At 52.7% G+C, this 19898-nt stretch overlaps 2 protein-coding genes across 8 annotated transcripts in view; both read right to left on the bottom strand.

Moving 5' to 3' along the window:
- Crmp1 (collapsin response mediator protein 1) overlaps window positions 1-3907 on the bottom strand; it is a 72033-nt gene extending 68126 nt beyond the window's left edge. Inside the window, exon 1 of the mRNA XM_004669835.2 lies at window positions 3530-3907. Within this exon, the coding sequence (XP_004669892.2) occupies window positions 3530-3907 (378 nt within the window). The remainder of the gene's footprint in view (window positions 1-3529) is intronic.
- Window positions 3908-14498: 10591 nt separating this feature from the next.
- The window catches only part of C14H4orf50 (chromosome 14 C4orf50 homolog), a 102176-nt gene continuing 96776 nt past the window's right edge, over window positions 14499-19898 (bottom strand). For all 7 annotated transcript variants that reach the window (XM_045133640.1, XM_045133646.1, XM_045133647.1 and 4 more), the window contains one exon: window positions 14499-17583. In XM_045133640.1, the coding sequence (XP_044989575.1) occupies window positions 17500-17583 (84 nt within the window). In that variant the 3' untranslated portion in view covers window positions 14499-17499. The remainder of the gene's footprint in view (window positions 17584-19898) is intronic.

Here is a 19898-nt window from a genome sequence, read left to right as displayed (position 1 = left end):
CGCGGTGCCCACGCGCGGCCGCCCGGCTGCTCCGGCTGCCTGCACCGCCCCGCACGGCGGGGAGGGCGGAGGAGGAGGAGGCTGGGCGGGAGGAGGCGCGGCACACAGCTCCTCCCGGCGGCGGCGGCCGAGCCCGATTCGCCCCTCTCGGCTCGAACCAGGAAGCGCTTCCCTTCCGACGCTCGCACTCCGCCCCCGCCCCCACCGCCCAGCCCCGCCGACCCCCGCCCCGCGCCCTCGCCCTGCTCCGGCCCGGGCCTCGCTCGCAAGAACGGGCGGCTCGGCTACGCAGGGCGCTAGTGACAGCAAGTAACCGCCTCTGGACGCGCGGGCAGAGCCCAGGACCGCGCCACAGGTGTCTCGGGCTTCTCCGTGATCTGTGCTCGAGAAGGCCGTGTGGCCCGGTCGACAGCTCCCACCCTGGGTCCTCCAGGATCGTGCCCAACAGCCGCCCCCTCCGCCCCCTCTTCAGGGCCCTCTATTTCTGGATTCGCTGAATAGGCTAAAAAGCCCTTTCGCATCTCCCAGACCCAAGCCAAAAGGTTTTCCCAGACCCACCTACAATGCTTTTTTCTCCTTAAAGCACACCCCTCCGTGCCCATTCCATCATTGGACCTGCCTGGCAAGTGTCCGGAAGCAGAAGCAATGACATAGAAGAGAGACCAGGCTTCAATTCATGTCTGGTTGGCTCTGCCCTCAGCAGCAACTCCCTCCATCAACAGCAGAACAGCATAGTGGCCAATGGCCTCTACCAGCCGAGCTGTCTAGAAGTGAGTGCGCACAGAACTACCTAGGCCACTCGCACCAACGTCTCCATTACCCTGGGGACCGACTGAGGGACAGGGGAAAGAATAAGACTTCCTTCCCTGTCAGCTGAGTGTACACCAGTCCAGGGGGGGTTGTGTCCAGATGATGTTCTGGGGAGGTGGACAAAACAGTCAGAGCTCAGCTTAATGAGTTTCATAGGGAGAGGAGAAAAGAAGAAAAGGGAAAAGGGGAGCCTTGGCAGGTCCTCACAGACTGGACTGATGCCCTCAAGTGTCAGGCAAAAGGAGGCAGCCTTCCCTACCAGGTGCTCATTTCCTGCCTGCAGAATCCCAACCCACTGACCCTGGGGAAAGATCCTCTCCTCCACTTCTCAGTTGTCACCAGAGGCTAGGTGTAAAGAAACAAACCCGGGCCAGAGTCCATCCTGATTGGAGTCTTCATCATCTCGGAGGCCAGACCCCTAATCCACGGCAGGAGACCACAGATTCTAACCCAAAATGGAGGTGGAGTTACAGGGACATAGAGAACAAGCTTAATATACCAACACCACCAGGTCATGATTTCCATATTTTATAGATGGGAAACTGAGGCTTGCAGAGGTAAAATGATGCAAAACCTCTTAGTGCAGCCGAACAACATACATAAACCAGTTTCCTGAAGGACCCCTGCACACGTTCATCCAGCTCCCCCACCCCCGTCCCCCACAGCTGGGCTCCTTAATGATGGGAAAGTTCAGTGGAACAGCCTCCTTCCTACTGACTGTTAGATTCCCTCCCTGGCCATTGGGGGGGGGGGGTAGCCTGAGGTCTGTACAGGAACAGCTGCAGAGATGGGGCAGGACCACTTGCAAGTCAGGGGGAGGAGCATCTACTCCAGACTGGCCAAACAGATCCGCTCTTACAGGGGGACTTCACCATACAAAGCACCGCAGCCCTTCGCCTCTGGCAGTTGCGCCTGCGCTGCAGAAATCCCTCCTCTCTCTCCCCGGAAAGAGCCTTGTGGGTGGAGGAGGGGCCTGGGCATCCGCTGCAAGGTGCACGAGCTGGGAGGCTTTTCCGAAATCCCAGCCCTCTGCAACCTAGCCCCATGACTGCTGGGTCTGCAAAGAGTGGGGCCGTGGGTCCCTTGCTCCACAGTCTGCTCCCCCCACCCTTCACGCCTCCCTGAGTGCTCTCAGATCTCTGAGCACACCCTAGGCACCGCCTTTTGTCCGATCCTTAGCTAGGGAGAACTGTCAGAGTCCAGGGTACAAGAGGCAGGTGAAGAGATCAGTGTCCTGAAATGCCAAAATGCAGCTGATGAGCTGTTCCTGGCAAAGCCTGGGAAAAGCTGGAATTGGTGACAGTGACCAATCTGCTACAGCAAGGACGCCTCTCCAGACAGCTCTAGACTAGGCACAAAGAGATCCTGCCTCCCTGGTATCTACAGTGCACACCCCATGGGACACTGAGAGCCATCCCCCACCCCAGCCGCAGATGGAGACTCTGAGGTGCAAGAAGGTGAAAGGCCTTGACTGTTTGAGTGGAAGCCTTGAATCCTCCCGAGGGAGCTGGTAATCCTGGGTCCTGAGCGAGATCGGACCACCAGGGAAAGAGGGTGGCAGGGAGAGAGAAATAAGCGGTGAGAGAATGGAAACTGGACTCTAGCCACCTCCTCCCTTCACCCGCTCCACAGACCCTCACTAGGCCTCCACGTGCAGGTCCCAGGTTCAGAACTGAGGACAGCTCCTGACCAGGACGGCTCAGACTTCCCTCAGGCTGGCTTTATGCTTCTAACACTTAAGGGAAGAGTTAATTAAAATGACAGTAAAATCCGATAGCGAGCATTGACTGACTGCTGGCTCCCTACCACCACGAACTCACTCAACCAATTCCCACAATGAGCCCAGGGCGTGCGAAATGCAGGGTAGAGCCGGTGGACCAACCCCGGGGATCCCAGAGCTCCAACTTCCGCTTTCCAGGCACATGGCTCTGACCTCATCTACCCTTCTCATGGCTCTGCCGCCCATCCTCTCATTTCCCCCCAGTTCCTTGGCAAACCCAAGCTCCGTGGGGGAAGACACACAGAGCCACTGCCTTTTCCCAGCGCCCCTCCCTACTTTCAGAAGGAAAATCATCTCCAAGTCTGGGAAGCCAGACACCCCGGTTCAAATCCAGCTCTAGCCCCCGTGTGCACTGTCCTGCATGGGCTTCAGGAGTCTCCCTGGAAGATGTCGGCGCCTGCGGGATTAGGTTCCAACTATCTCAGCAACTAACCCTTTAACCAAATCCTCCCCAGGAGCATAGGAAGCGCTCGGGAAAAGCTCCTCCTAGCTCGAAGCTGTGTGCCCAGAGCGCCTCGCTGAACCTCTCCGTTGCAGGTACAGAGTAAGTGTTCCACCGTCACTGCGTCAGCGACAGCACGGATGGAGATGGAGCAGCGGTTCCCTGAATGAGGGTTAAATTTATTCCAGAGGTCTCTGCGTCTTTGCACCTCCATGCATGCGGCAGCTACAGCAACTTACTTCCCTCCACCTTTTTACAACAGAGGACCAGGACAGGCCCCTGGAGGTTGCTCCGGAGTCCACGAACCGTGCTGGCCAGCCCAGACCCAGCGCACAGGTCTCGGAACCTCCGGTAAGGTGAAGTGGGGGAGGGGTCGTCGCTAGCTCTCCGGAGTCCCAGGCAGTGGGTCCGAGCGGGCACTGTCCTCGGACGGCCCAAGGCCCCACTCTCCCAGTACCCTGCCCCTCGCGTCTGGCCCCCGCACGCCCGGAGGGTACCTGGCCATTGTCCCGGCCGAGCGGCAGGTCTCGGGGCGCCGGGCAGCGGATGCGCAGGGCGGGTCTCTCGTCGCGCTCTCCGGGGGAGCTGACTGCAGAGCCCGAGGGCTCGCTCACGTCGCTGGCCGTGTCCTCGCTGCCGCCCGGGCCGGGCAGGCCCACGGCGTCGGGCCGGCCGGAGCCGCGCGGGGTGCGCGCCGAGCCGCGGCGGCCCACGCTGTAGGCGTCGAAGTCGATGGTCTTGTTCTCGTAGGCGCCCTCCACCGCCGCGAACATGCCGCCGTACTTCTGGCGCGGGGTCTGCGCCGCGCTGCCCGGCCGCGCCAGGTACACGGGCAGGTCGTCCTCCGTGTTCCACGCGCGCCGCCGCTCCGCCATGCCCGCCCGCCGCCGCCCCGCCGCGCCGCGCCGCGCCTCGCCTCGCCGCCCGTGCGCCGCGCTCCTCGCCTCGGTGCGGGCCCGCCGCGGCCCAGCGCGACTGCGGCCGGGAGTCCGGGGCGGGGCCGGCGCGGGGCGGTGCCAGGGCGGGCCGGGGCGGGGCCTCGGGCGGCTGCTACAAAGGACCGCGAGGGGTAGTGACGTGCCGGAGCCGCAGAGCCGAGGGCGGGCGGGCGACCGAACCGCAGTGCCCCGCGCGCACCCCGGCTCTCCGCCTCCAGGCGGGGCGCAGGGCGCGGGCCGAGCGAGAGCTGTACACACACACACACACACACACACACACACACACACACTGCAGACACACACAGGTTCGTATGGCACACCAGACAATTTTATCTCCACGTGAGGGTCACGCTGACATACTGGTACAGGCTCCGGCCAGAATCATGCAGGCTCGTTCATGCACACCATAGACAATATTACACACACATTCCCTGTCAACCACACACACACACACACACACAGATACTCGTCGTCAGCCCCACCATCCCTAGCACCGTGCGCACTCGGAGAGACACATCGGACACCCAGCTCATCCACGCAGCACTCCTAGCCTAATAACCTGGCATTAGCACAGGTGCCGGGGACTGTGCCAGGAACGAAACACTGTCTGGGTGGTACTGGACCTTCTAAAGAGAAAGAGCCTGTAGCGCTTCAGGGTAAGAGGCCCTGCTGGAAAGCACTCCCAGAGGCTTGGATCAGCGAATCACACATGCTGGAGGCACACCCCCAGGCACATGCCAGTGACCTACAGGGACAGATCGCCGTTTCACACCAGCATCAATGGCAAACTCAATATCCTGCAACCACAGGCCTATGGGCTCCTTACAGGGCGCCCCTCACATCTGCTGCTGCAGAAACAAGGAACGGAGAATGCAAACGGAATCCCTCTGGAGACCAACATGCAGACAGATCATCACAGGGGTACTTGGCAGTCGCCCAGACAGACAAATCTAACCCCATCTAGGAGTACCCTCCACATCCTGGGTGCTGGCCACCCTTGTACCTGGAACCTGCAGCCTGGAGGGTCTCGGGTTCCTCTGAATAAGATGTTAGGGGTGTATGTGGGTATATATACTGGTCAAGGTGACTTTTGTAGACAGGGTTCCTCATGTTTTCATGGTTTTCCAGTAGTGGTGACAGGCCTCACCAGGGACACTGAAATTTCAGCTAAGCTTTCTGCACGGGAGAATTGCCACCTACAGACTCCTTCCCCAGGCAAGTCCAAAAGCGCCGGTGGGCGGCCAGCGCCGCGGGGATCCTGGTCCAGCCGCTCTTCCTCAGCAGGCCAGCATTGGGTCCCTTGCGGGAGCTGTCCCTTCAGCACCGCACTGCAGGTTGGAGAGCCGCCTGGTCGGCTTCTGGAATCAGATAGCACGGTTCTGGGGTCTGTGACTGCGAAGACCACGGGCTGGGGGCTCCGTAACATCGGACGTGTGAGCTCAGTGACACTGAATGTTTCCTTTCAACCACGGGACAAGCAGTCTGTGAGGCAGGTGGGTGCTTTCCCACAGTCGAACTGACCCTCCATCTCAGGGCTGCTGAGAACTAATAGAGGGGTGCAGGAGAGAATGTGTATAGTCCTTGCCTGCAGGAAGTGCATATTCTGATGAGAGCTGGCGCTAAACACAGAGAAGAGCAGAAAGTGCCCTACCCTAAGTCCACCCTCTTTCCTCTTGTCCCCACACTCTGTGCAGATTCAGGTGACCACAGACACTTCTAAGATTGGAAAAACTCTAGACTGCATTGCACTGCAGGCATTTTCAATTTTTTACTCTAAATTCTATTGTGAAATATTCCCTCCCGCAGATTCCAGGGGAGGAGAGTTGATGCTCAGATCCACATAAGAACTTCCTCCAGAGCCTCACAAATATTTGTGGGGGTAAATCCCTCAGGGATCAGAGTCAAATGGGACTTTTGAGGACAATACCTCTACTCTGTGCTTGAATCTACCTTCAAAATCTTGGAGAGATAGTCTTTCTGGTTTTGCTGTTGGTGATGGGGACCTTACTGCTCTTTTTTTTTTCTCTTAGAAAACTCCTTCCATTATGAGAAAGAGCTGGGCAGTTTGCGATACTAGAAGGGGCTGGGGAGATGGATTATTCAAAATGTACAGGCTAGGCTGGAGAGATGGCTTAGTGGTTAAGACACTTGCCTGCAAAGCCAAACGACCCAGATTTGACTCCTCAGGATCCACGTAAGCCAGGTGCACAAAGTAGTACATGCATCTGGAGTTCGTTTACAGTGGCTGAAGGCCCTGGCATGCCCATTCTTTCTCTCTCTCTACCTGCCTATTTCTGTCTGTGTGCCTCTCTCTCATAAATAAATAAATAAATAAATAAATAAATAAATAAATAAATAAAATATTTAAAGTATTTTTTTAAAACTCACATACCACACAAACACAAAAACCTGAATTCAGATCCCAGCACCCATGTAAATCTGGGCGTGGTGCCCAGTAATCCCAGCACTGAGAAGCAGGGAGAGGAGGGCCCCCAGAGCACACTGGTTAGCTCAGCTAGTCTAAGAGTGGCTGGAGAAGACACTGACATGGACCTCCCATCTCCATATGCACACACATATGAACGTGTGTAAATATACATGTACACAGGAAAAATAGGACTGGAGGAAGTGATGCAAGGAAGATGCTGCTGCTTTAGGCAGAAGCAAAACAAGACAATCACAGTTCCCACTAACCAACATGCCGGGTCTCTTGCAGGCACTGTTAGATAGGAACTTGTCTGTGGGCCACAGCCATCTTTGAGAAACCATGTTAGCTTCACTGTCCAGATTAGGAAACTGAGGCTCAGGGAGATGGAATCACTTGTGGAGGATCACAAATGCTCATGCTAGCTTGATGCTGGCCTGCATGCTAACCATGCCCCACCCCAGCTCTTCCATGAGCATGGATGATGTGGTCCTCTTGGAAAGGGAGAGACAAAGGCATGGGTGAGGCAAGGTCAGATGATCTGCACTGGGAAGTAAATTATTGTCTTCAGGCTGGGGAGATGGCTTAATCAGTAAAGTGCTAGCCTTACAAGCAAGAGCATCCTCAGTATCCTTCTGGAAAGCCAGGTGGGGTGGCACACTCATATAATCCCAGCATTGGGGATGCAAAGACAAAGAGGCCCCTGGAGCTCCTGGCTAGCCAGTCTAGGGTAACCAATGAGCTCCAGGGTCATGAAGAAGTGGTCTCAAAGAGAAGCAGATGCTGCGTCAGAGGAGTGACATTCGAGACTTTCATCTGGCCCCCATGCACAGGTACACATGCACCCCCCCACACAGACATGTTTACACACATGTATATCACAACCTACACACAAAAACATCCCTCTTGCTCTCACTTTTGTTGAAACCTGGAGCAACATTTATGCAGATCACCTTGAAGCCCCATTGTACCGCTGTCTGGCCTCTCCTTGTCTAGGCCACTTCCCTCCCCTGCAGAGTGTCTGATATTCACATTCTCCATCCTCCACGCATTATGTTCTGCCTTACACATTATCAGTTCCTGAAGCTGCCCTGGGGGGCATCTAATATCACCTCCACCCTCTGACTGAGGAGGCTATACCTTAAACCTATAACTCAAGCTGAGGCAATGGCTCACTTGGTAAATCATCTACTATACAAGCATGAGGACCTGAGTTTGGATTTCTAGGACCCACATAGATGCTGGGTGGGCATGATGGGCCACCTATAATTCCAGCACGTGGAGGCAGAAACAGAAGATCCCCAGAATAAGCTTGCTAGGTAGACTAGCTGAATAAGTGAGCTCTGGATTCAAGTGTCTTAGTAAATAAAGTGGAGAGCGACCAAGGAAGACACCTGACTTCAAACTCTGCTCTACACACACACACACATGCACCACATGTGAACATGTGTATACACATGTGCACACCATCACATACAAAAATAAACATTAAAAATAATAAATAAATAAACCCATCTAGTTAGCCCCAGGAAGGAACTGGGTTAGAATTCCAATCTAAGTTTGTCAGAGTCCTTCCCACAACTCATCTGGTGGAAAATAAGGCAATGGTAGGCAAGAAAGGCAGGCTGAAAACAAGGGCAGGGTCCAAGCTAGGAAATGCCCCGGCAGCTGTCAGGGAGGCCAATGAGTAGTGGCCGGCAGAGACAACAGAGGACACCCATCCAGAACACCTGCATAGCTCTATCCTGTGGTGGGCAGCTGTGACCTCCCCTACCCTGTCCTTAGTCCCCAGGGAACACATCGTCCTAAATGGATTACTACACAGTGAGTGAAGGGGCCCAACCTTGAGCTCACCCTGGCAGGCTGGGAAGACTTCCAGAACACTGCCAGAGAACAGAAAGGAACGCTTCGGGTGACTGCAGAGAGGATGGGAGAGGCCAGCTCGGTTCCGAGGTGTATTTTGTTTTGGCAAACAGAACAAGAGTAAAAGGGTAAGTTGGGCTGGAGGGATGGCATAGCAGTTAAAGCCTGCAAAGCCAAAGGACCCAGGTTCGATTCCCTGGGATCCACATTAGCCAGATGCACAAGGGGGCGCACACATCTGGAGTTTGTTTGCAGTGGCTGGAGGCCCTGGCGTGCCCATTCTGTGTGTGTGTGTGTGTGTGTGTGTGTGTGTGTGTGTGTGTGTCAAATAAATAAATAAATAAAAATTAAGTAAAAATAACTTTAAAAAGGATGTTATTTTACAAAGTTATAATTTTTTCAGAAAATGGAATTGTAGTTTGTTATCAGGTGTACACTACTTTTAGCAAGTCTTCCTGGCAGGTAATAAAATACTATGCTTTTTAGACATACAGGACACTCCAGTTCTATGCCAGCCTGTAACATAGGTCTAGCCAGTGTGATTCTAAAATACACGCAGTCTCTACTGTCCTCAGTCAGGACACAGGGCATTGTGATGGGCAGAAGAAAGTCACTCAACAATCCCTACATTATCCCTGGATCTGTGTATGTGTAAGTTCATGTGACAAATGGGAACGTGGAGTGTGCTTAATTCAAGATTGGAGAACATGGAGAGAATGTGCTGGAGTGTGTGATATCTTCTCTTCCCTCCTTCCCCTCTACTCCTGTCTCTTCTCTGCTCTGCTCTCCTCTCCTTCACCTCTCCTCACTCCTCCTTTCCTTTCCTCTCCTCTCCTCACTGTTCCTTTCCTTCACCTCTCCTCTCCTTCATCTCTCCTCTCACTTCTCCTCTCCCTCTCTCCTTCACCTCTCCCTTTCTCACCTTTCCTTTCCTTCTCCTTACCTCTCTTCTCCTTCACATCTCCTCTCCTTACTTCTCTTCTTCTCACCTCTCCTCTCCTCACTTCTCCTCTTCTCACTCTCCTCTCCTCACTTCACCTCTGCTTCACCTCTCTTCTCCTTCACCTCTCCTCTCCTTTCCTGCATCTCTTCTCATCTCTCCTCTCCTTTACCTCCTTTACCTCTACCAATGACAGTGGCTTTTAATGTGATGCATGTGGCCTCTAGATGCAGGAAAAGACAGGGAGCTAGATTCTTCACTGGGTTGAAATGGAAACATAACCTTGCTGACACTTTGACTTGGGCCTGGTGAGGTCTGTTTCAGAACAGACTGCTAGAGCTAAAGCTAGTGACAGGAGGCAGGGGTGTGGTTATACCCCAGCAATCCCAGCCCCTAGGAGGCCGAGGCAGGAGGATCTTGAATCTGAGGCTAGCCTGGGCTGTATGGAGACCCTGACTCAGGAAAAACAGTAAATGATTAAATGAATACATGCATAGAGATCTAAGGCCTTAGGTTTGTAGCAGCAGGGAATGAAACCAGGGATATGTTGGGTCACAGAGGAAATCATCTCTTTATATGTACAAAGTAGATTTGGTTAGTGCAAAGAAAATAGTTTATTAACCCCCAGAACAAGAAATCCCTGGACTCACTGCCATTTTGCATTTCATCAGGGCTTCCAATAATTTGTAATGAACCAATCTTGAAACCTCTCATTGTAAAATAAAAAGAGCTGTATGCTTTAATGTACAAAATTACACAAAGTATACATTTCACTAACATAGAAAAATACATCTCAGTAACAAGAGAACATCCTGACCTACTTCATGTTTGATAGAACCATCCTCAGGAATACCAAACCTGTCAAGCCAGCTGAGCCTGAACCACACAGGTCAGGAACCCAATGTGCTTCTGGGGACAGGTCACTCCACTCACTGCTCTGCAGGCAGGGACTGGAGGACTTCCCATTCCCAAGGAGGGTACTGACGAGCATCCAAAAGGAACACAGGAACTCTGTGTCTCCCTGGGGGAGGGTCAGAGCTAAATTTCTAGCCTTGGGTTTGGAAGTGGAGCTGCACGCAGCAGGAAGACTGAAGGACCATTGGGTGCTTGGGATCCAGCAGGAGAGCGCAATTTCCAAACTGATGCTGTGCTTCACAGTTGTCTCATGATGCGTGCCCCGTGGACCTGGGCAAAGTGAGCGGCTCATGGAGGCTCTGTACGAGGAAGCTGCAACCCTCAGTCTCAGCTTTTGCCCGTGATGCAGCCCTCCTTCCCTCCCTGTGAAAAGCAGCTGGTGAAAGCCGAGCTCCAGAGGGATCCTAGCTCAGGGAGGGTGGCCGAGGCTCCAGCTTCCTTGACAGGTGTCTCTGTACACAGCCTACTTTCAGAAGGATGAAGAATGTCTCTACCACTCAGTAACATTCAGTAGCTCCGGGAGCTTTAAGAAATGTGTGCTCTCTCATTGATCCTCATCCTCCCAATGTCCCCATGAGAAAGCTGAGGGACACGCATGCCCTATCCAGGCTTCCATGGCTGGTGGGTGGCCCAGCCACAGTTCAAGTCCAGGGTGTAATATCTGATGCTGTCAACTTACCCTCCTACCTCTGCTGGGGGCGACCTTGTCATTGACCCAAAGAAGTCTTAAATGTAGAATTGTCACACTCTGCCTAACTTCCATTTCCCCCATTATTTTCAGTGTCATATTTGCAAATACTGAATTATGTTACTTTAGTTTAAAAATAAAAGATTGAAAAAGATTTTTGCATGTATATTGCATGAGTGTGTACATGCAGGTACGCGTGTGTTGATGTATGTTAATGAGAGTGTCCATGTGGCGGCTACAAGCTGACATCAGGTATCTTTCTGGGTTGCTGGCTTCTTTCTTGTATTTGCTTGAGCCCAGGCCTCGTTAACTCAGCTCATCGCCACTTGCCAGGGCTTGCCTGTCTCTCTCTGCCACAACTGGGGGTTGCATGCAGCCCCTCTGCCCGCACAGCACTTATGTAGGTGCTAGGGGTCTGAACTCACGGCCTCACACTTGTGCAGCAGGCGCGCTGTCCCCTGAGCCACGCTCTGGCCCCTTGACACAGATTTGACCTCAAGTTTTCAACAGTGTTTGACAATCCATTTGTCTACCTCTTACCTCTTCTACCATCATATAAAGACACTATCTTTTGTCACAGAAACAAGGGGTTGGGGTTAAAGAGAGAAAGAGAAGAAAGGAGAGATGGTTTAGTGGTTAAGGTGCTTTCCTGCAAAGCCTAAGGACCTAGGTTTGATTCGCTAGTATCCACCTAAGCCAGATGCACAAAGTGGTCCATGCATCTGGAGTTTGCATTGGCTAGAGGCCCTGGCACACCCATTCTCTCCATATATACATGAATAGAAAGCCTTGTTTGCATCCACAGGCTCTTCCATCAGTCTTCTCGTGACTCAACACTGCATTAGCAGGGGCACAGGAATGAGATGCGCTGGGAGCCACCTTGCTGAGACAAGAGAGGACTAGGCAAAGATCAAGTGAAGTTAGGGAAAGACAATCTTCAGTCCCACATCTGCTGACTTATTGAACACGACTTGAGCTCCAAGGTTTGGGTTATCTTTCTCTGTTCCCATTCCATGACAGAGGGGACTAAGTATAATCCACGAGCCCCATGGGGTTGCCCCTTTCTGCTTCCTCAAGGCACCAGAGAGTCTCAAAGAACTTATATCAAACTCAGGCAGGGCTTCAAACAGCCATTGGTACAGACACTAGATGGAAACCTGTATCTGTTTGCTTATGTGACTGATGGATGTGCCTCCTATGGACTTTCTGTTCCAGGAGGGGTTTTACTTGCAAGTGCCCAGACATACATTTCGTGCACCTTTGCATCATCAGGACCCACCTGCCCAGCAGCCACCAGCCATCAAGGCCCTAGCCTCTAGACCCGTCACAGGGAGCTGAGTGCTATTGTATTTTTATCTCCATGAGGCTCCCCGGTGCCTAAAACACCATTCAAGGGTGAAGTTACCATGGTCAGACATGCTCCAAAGAGGAAAGCTTCTCCTGTAGACTCTGAGTACACACTAGGAAGGGAAGAGTAAAAATAAACATCGTCTAACATGAGAGAAAAACACAGAGGCACCTTGGAATTTAATTAGCACAGGGAACAGGGGGATTGGAGGGTGCTGCAGGGCCATGGACTGATAGTTCCCTCCCAGGATGTCCTTGCCAGAAGGAGCCACAGCTCTCCAGAGGAAGCCTTCCATGTCCCACCTAACAACCTGATTAAATGGTCTGAGAATGAGGCCTGCAGGTGCCTCTGCAGGGAATCCCAGCAAGGGTGCAGGAGACGAGCAGCTCTGGGTGTGATCTGCACTGGCCTGGAGAGGATTGGCAGAGCTCTTGCGACACCACCCCTCCCACACTCCTAGCTGAGAACCCTTCACCCTGCACAGTACCATCAAGGCAGAGAAATAAAGGTAAGCGACTAGAAGATGGCAGGAACATCTAGTACCTTGTTCTATTCTCAGACACTGACTCCTTGAGAAGCTTCACCTTCTAAGCCAAGAAGATTCTCATGTAGCCCAAACTGGTCTTGATACCTTAAACACCTGATCCTCCTGCCTCTACCTCCCAATTGCTGGGATTATGGGCATGTGCCTCCACACCTAGCTGATTCATGAACTTTGATTAGCTTTGCTAGTTTTCCTACCTAGGAAGTGGGAAGAAAAGGTCATAGGGGAGTGGATTCAAAACTCAGTCAGGTAAGACCACCCACAAAGTAGATAAATTCCCAAGGATTCTCATGGCATTCCTGAAGAGGACTGCACAGTGAATGTCACACAAGAGAATTCCTGAATTCACCCACCTTGCTAGATAGTTGTGTGCATTGTACTCACTAACAAACAAAATGCATCTTGGGATCTGACTGGCAAGTGGCTGCAGTGTGGCACTGCTGGGCATCCTCCACAGGAGACGTCACAGCTAGGTTGTCCCACCTGCAATCCAGTGGGTGGAGTCACCTCACCAAAGATGTCTCACCTCGCCTCCCCAGGCTCTGGCTTCCTCATCTGTGATGTGAGGAAAGGAAGGGGCTCGCATCAAGTCCAAGGCCCTCTCCACTTGCACTGTGGGTGCTCCTGCGTCTGTTGGCTGTCCCTGCACTGCTGGCCTACTGGGAAAGGACATGGGCACGACCACCCTGAGCTCATGGCCCATATGTGTACACAGGCACCCGGCCAGCTGCCATAGCGTCTCAGCTGCCGACACACCTCCAGTGTACCTATTTTAAGCACACTGCCTTGCAGTTCATGGGGAAATGTTGCCATGCCAACTCCCTGGTGTTGTTACTTATAATCTGTGAATGTGAAGTACAACCATCTGACAGGCAATTCTTTCTCCTGAGCCCAGGGCAAATGACATTGTCCATAATGGTACACAGTAGGTACATTATCCACAGTGGATGAACACTGAAGGAATGGCCCAAATGCAGTGTCTGTGAAGCGCTTCCCCACCCAGCATGTCCATCCAGGCCCCAGAGGTGCTGGCAGGGGTACGCTGTGACCCCATTTGTCAGGTGAGGAAACAGAGGGGAAGAACTGTGCTCTGTCTTAGAGCTAGTCAGCTGCAGAAGCCTGGACGCAACCAAGAGGCTCTGGCTTTAAATGCTAATCTTCTTTTCTCCTACACCAGGAGGTCTCTGTAAGCTCACCAGTATATGAAAGTCAAAGTAGCACCAATCCATGCTGTTCCTGCAGAAATAGCTGTAAGAGCTGACACAGTGCTTTTCCATCCGTGTTCCTATTTCCTTCACTGCTGAAAGGGAGAGAGGTGGGGCAGGGTCAGCATCTAGCCTATGAGGAATTCCCACATGCAGTCCAGGGGTGCTGGGGGAAGGGCCTCTGGAAGGGACAGAAATTAACAATAGTAATGTAAATGGGGAAAGAGACCTGTTGAAGGTCAAGGACCCAGGGCAAGCCATCTGGAGCTGGGCCCAGAAAGACAGGAAACCCCCATCCAGCCACAGATGGATCCAGAAGAAGCCAGCTCAAAGGGAGCATTCAACCAGTGCTTACTGACAGGCTGGCTGGATGACTCACCACGGTAGACTCCTTGTCTCAAAGCCTGGGGATTTTCTGAGCTTATACCCCTAAGAACAGTGCATGACCCCTGGTCAGTGCCGCTGAGTAAATAAATACAAATGAATGCTGGGCTGGAGAGGTGGCTTAGTGGTTAAGGCGTTTGCCTGCAAAGCCTAAGGACCCACGTTCTATTCTCCAGATCCCTCATAAGCCAGGGGCACAAAGGTGAGGGAAGCGCAAGGTTGCACATGCCCACTAGGTGGTGCGAGCATCTGAAGTTCAATTGCAGTGGCTGAGGCCCCGGAATACCAATTCTGTTTCTGTCTCTCTCTAAAAACAATGAACGAATGAATGAATGTGTCAATCCATTACCCCAAAGCACTTATGAGCCCTGAGGTGAGCCAGCCAGAAGCTGGAAGGCACACACCCACTTTGTGGGGGAAGTACTTGGGCAACTTGCCACCATTTGCAACTAGGAGGCAGACTTCTGCTTGGAAACCAGATTGCACCCGTCCTCCGCTATGTGCCAAGCACCTTCCAGTTCTCATTGCTCCTGGTGCCAGTGAGGATGATACTAGCAGCAGAGGACTTTGCAGATAGCAAAGGTGCTGTCCCCTCCCCCAATGCCCTGAGGGCTAGTTTGAAATCAGTCTGCCTGGCCTCAGGGGTCCTGGGACTAACCCTGGGCCCCCTTATCCACTTCACAGAGGAGGAGCAGAGCCCTCACACCTAATCCCTGCACACCTCCTCTTCCATCGTCACTGGGTCTCCTCAAGGGCACTATGCTGGGAGAGATGCCCCTTCTCCTGGGCCACCATGGGAGGGAGCTGAGGCTCAGAAAGTTCCGGGTTTGCTTTGTCCTCTGGGACAGGTGACCACAGAGCTGAGAGAACGTGGGAAGGGTGGGGGCAGTCCTGAGGTATAGTGGCGTCACGGCATCACTTCCTGCCTGGGATGCGGGCCTGGGCTAGATCCCTCTCTGATACTGTCACTGTCACCACCAATGCAGGTGCTGAGAGGCCACGTGTCACAGAATCACAGCCAAGTGATAGCCAAGGCTAACGACAAGGTGTTAGCATTCCAAGGCCCATCAGGTCGGCTGGGTGTCTGCCAATGGGAGCAGCAGACTGTCCTTGTGCAGCTCCCACTGTGGCCAGTAAGTTGGGCATCCAGGAGAGATCAGGTGTGCTCAAGGTGGTGTGACTGTGGACTAGATATGGATGTCTAAAGTTGCCAGATTCACTAGTTTCCCAAGAGAAACCTGACATCTGGATTTGATAAGAAATCTCTCATATTTTATGTGTTGCTCACTAATTCCAATATTAAAAAATACAACAGAGGTATTTGCACATCTACATTCATAGCAGCATTATTCACAATAGCAAAAAGGTGGGAGTGATTCAAATATCATTGTTCAGTGTCTGGATAGACAAATGTGGTCAGTACACATAGGGAGGAGTTAGGCAGCATTAGCCCATCAAGGACATTCTTACACATGCTTCAACATGGATGAGCCTTGGAGTTGTCACAGAAGGACAAACATGATATGATGCTATTTATATGAGGTCCCTGGAGCAATAAAATTCATAAAAGAGATAATGGAGTTCTCCGGGGGACTGTGGAGGGCACCTGGTGTTTCGGGAGGTGGGGTGTGCTGTCTGTTGGGAAGATAGAAGTGCACCAGAGGTGTATGGAAGGATGGCTGCACAGCACTGCAAATGTGGCCAGGAAGAGCTGGACACATGAGATGGGCGAGGTGCTGAGCTGATGCTCTCTGCACTCTACCATGACTAAACAGAACAGGTGCATCACAAGGACATGCCTGTGGCTTAGGTTCCCCCAAGGGCAGCCTGTGTCCTGCTGTGTTCTAGAGATGCTCTAAGTTCTGGCACATGAGTTTATCACACCTACCTGTCACCCTTCACCAGCCACAGCCCCAGATTTTGCCCCTGTCTAAGACATATATACTGACATCATCTCTGCCTCCCACTGCCCTCCCAGGCTTGCAGCAGCAGGGCTAGGAAGCTTGCTCACAGAGGTTTCCCTGAGCAGCCAGTCTCCACTGCACCAAGGATGCTCACATTTCAACCTGCCCTGCTGGCCCCTGGCGTTCCTAGTTAGCCAGCGTCACCACGCTGCGCTTACAGGGGAAGGCACCTGAGGGAACACGGCTCTTTGGCCAGAGCACAGCAATGGGGCAGGAGCCGGGGAGCAGGCTGCTGTGTGGCACACTTTGGAGTGTGGCAACTATCTAGGGAGCAGGTGGTGGACACAAGTTGCTTGAAGTGGCCTTGTTTGGGGGAAAAAAAGAGCTCTTTTCTTCTGTATCCAACAAAATGGTCAGGCTTGGAGCCTTCTCACTGAGCCAGCGTTTTCTCCTTGGCAGGAACCCAGCAAACAGAGTGGTAATCTGGGTCAGGCTGCTGGGAAGAGCTGCAGACACACAGCTGTCAGGAGCTTGAAAAGCACGTCGTTGCACCCAACACAGAGAGGAAGAACTGAGGCAGGTGAAGCCAAGGAACAGCTGGCAGTCACCAACAAGTTAGGGACAGAGTTCAATGTTTGGATCCCTTGACAGAGTCCTTTGCCCCTGGACTATGAGCGCTTGACACTGGCGTGTGTGGGGGGGGGGGCGGGCGGGTTGAGGAGAATCTGGATTCTCAGTTTCCTTTGAGAAACCAATGACAATCTGGGGACCTCTTGTGAGGCAGTTTCCAGCACAGGTAGGACTCAATTCAACCCAAACTTTTGCAGAAGCCCCGCAACATCCGGACTATCACCAGCGTCATTTTGGAACCACCGGCTGCAGACCCATCACCCACTGCAGTGGGCACCAACAATTGCCACACAGAGCCTGCTGAAGGCCACAGAGCTCCTGCTCAACAGCAGGAGTGACCAAGAGAAGAGAGACTCAAGTTTCACAAGCACCGCCAGACCCCTGGTGCACGGGACAGAGCTTGCAGAATTAGAGCACCTTCCCAGCCATAGGGATGCCATGAACAACTTCCAGGTTGGCAGGAAGACCTTCAAACAGATGAAGGGGCTAGTCAAAGAATCTGAGTCATCTGTGCCATGGACACTGAGTAGCCCAGTCCTGGGTTCCTGGTATCACTCTGGGAAGGTCAATGCAGGCTTCTTCCTATTCCCAGCTGGTCTATAGGAAAAAGAATTCCCCATGGTAACTTGAACTGGGAAGGGGGTCATCTGGCTTGTCACTCTGCTCTCTGAAGGGACTGCAAATCACTGGCCACTTGTTCCATTGGTCACTTGTGAGGGACATTCACCTTTTCCAGTAGCATATGCCTGACCAGACTGTCTTCTGTCCTGCAAGAAGGAAAACAGGGAGTTAAGTCCAACATGGTAGCCTGTTGGGTTGGGTGTCTGCCAAGATCTGTTCAGATGGGCCAGCCTCGGGATGCTGGGGCCCAGCCTGCATCCTTGTTCATGGAGTTTGTGCTCTGATGTCTGTTGATAGCTCCCCATATTCTGGTTCTAGAAAAAAAAATCTGCTTAAGGATGGGGAGATGGCTCATTTGGCAAAGTGTTTGCTGTGAAAGCATAGGGGTCCTGAGTTCAGATCCCCACATAAATTCCAGGCTGTCTCTTTATAATCCCAGAGCCCAAGACAGACACAGGAGGATCTCCAGAGCAAGCTAGAGTAGCCTGTTTGGAGGCCTCTGGGTTTAAGTGAGAGACTCTGTCTCTGTGAATAAGATGGATAGTAATTAAAAAGACTCCCAACAGCAGCCTCTGGCCTCCGCACACAAGGGCACACATACAAACATGTGTGCCCACATACATGAACATGCTTTTACATGCACACATAACACATACATACACATACACAAATAAAAGAACATGTCTTGCAGTCTTGGGGAGCAGCCTCTCACAAACCCTTCACATGACTAAACACTGTGGACCAGCTCATGAGCACTCGTGAGCCTGGCACAGAGGCCAGTGGGTAAGAGAGAGTGCAGAACATAAAGGAGCCAGAGATGTGGTTGATGATCCTTGCAGCTGGGCTGCCACACCCTAGGCCTCTGCCAAGCCTGGTGCCAGGGTCAGGGCTTAAGGGCTGCCCTACTGAGGTCCCAGCAAACACAAGGAGGTAGCAGACAATGTAGGAGGTATGCAAAAATACAAGTCCCAGTGATGACCGTGAAGCAAGGCAACTCAATGTTGTAGGGGCCTGGAAGAATGTGGAGGTAGGCAGAGCAGCAGTGTGTCTGGAGAGGGAGGAGGCAGAAGAGGAGGCGGTGTGGAGGGAACAGAGAAGGGAGGGGCTGCATGGGGGGAGAAGGGAGGGATGCTGGGGAACTCCAGGACAGTCCTGGGCATGGTGAGGACACATTAGCAATTTTGGATGAAAGGAAGGGACCAAAGAGAGGCATGGGGTGGAGGAGGCCTGACTATAATAATATGGGGTAGGGACTTGAAGATGAATAGGAGTTCTCTGGACAGAAAAAAAAAAAAAAACAAAAAAAAAACAGAAACCATGAGGCGTGAGACAGTGAGGGAAAGAAGGGGCTGGGTTTGCCAAGAGGAGCCTGCATGGAAGATGCCAGATTCACACGCCTGTCTGGGCATTGTGACAGCCTAGAGGGGGGCCCCAGGGAAGAGGAGGATCCCTGTGCAATTCCATAGCCGCCCGCATAGCTGACATCACCTAGGCCAGCTTGGCTATGATGCCAAGTGTCTGTAGAGCTACAAAACAATGATTCACACAACCAGGGATTTTGTGGCTCACGAAAATGCCAACCTCAGCATCACCCCACGTGCCCCAGTCTTGGAGTAAAGATAAATCTTGCTGTTCAGCTTGTGTGGGGGTGGTTTTCGATTGCATTTCAAAACATACTTATGTCCATCTCCCTGCTCCTTCACTCTCTCATTCACTCACTCTTCAGTCCTTTGCTCCTTATCAAAACCTGCTACGTGCCTGGTGCTGTGCTCCGGCTCACGGGCAACACTGGGATGAACAAACCCTATGTCTTTATCTGTGAGGACGGCTAGCTGAGAGAAACCAAGAGCAAACTGCAATGGTGGGTGCAGTGAAATGCTGGTTTGGCAGAAACAATGGGGTGATGGGAGCAAAAGCAGCAGGGAGCACCACCGCCCCGCACTGGGATGTGAGGACATGCATAGCAGAAGCAGGGAGCTGCCCATGCTGCAGCCGTGGGTGTCAGAGAGGCTCCCGTGTGTGCAGAAACACTATTCCGGTCACCTCTAAGGTCCCACCAAGTCTGCAACATGACCAATTTTGTGTGGCCAAGGCAGAGCCCCCATACCCTAGAGATGGACCAGGCTACAGCCCCATGTAGTAATACAAAATAAAAAGCAAATATGTGGGCAGACCATAGTGGAGGCGTCAGGCCAGGAGGCAACCACATGATGGGGAGGGAGAAACCCTGGGGTACCAAGAAATGAGGTCAAAAATGGGGACAGCAGTCCATGCCCTACTTAGTTCCAGACCCTGTGAAGAGAGAGCATCAATCCCACCAGAGAATACAGCTGACAGGAGAATGGCACAGGCATGCCTGCCCTTGACACTATTTGCTTATCAGCCCCCAAGGTCATGCAGCTCTGTAGGGACATATGGGGAGATGTGAGGGCCATACTGAGGCCACGTTGCCGCCCTCCTC

Source organism: Jaculus jaculus, chromosome 14 (assembly GCF_020740685.1).
Source record: "Jaculus jaculus isolate mJacJac1 chromosome 14, mJacJac1.mat.Y.cur, whole genome shotgun sequence".
NCBI classification, from domain to species: Eukaryota; Metazoa; Chordata; class Mammalia; order Rodentia; family Dipodidae; genus Jaculus; species Jaculus jaculus.
The sequence above is the reverse complement of the archived record's forward strand: the minus strand, read 5'-3'. Positions and strand labels throughout refer to the sequence as shown.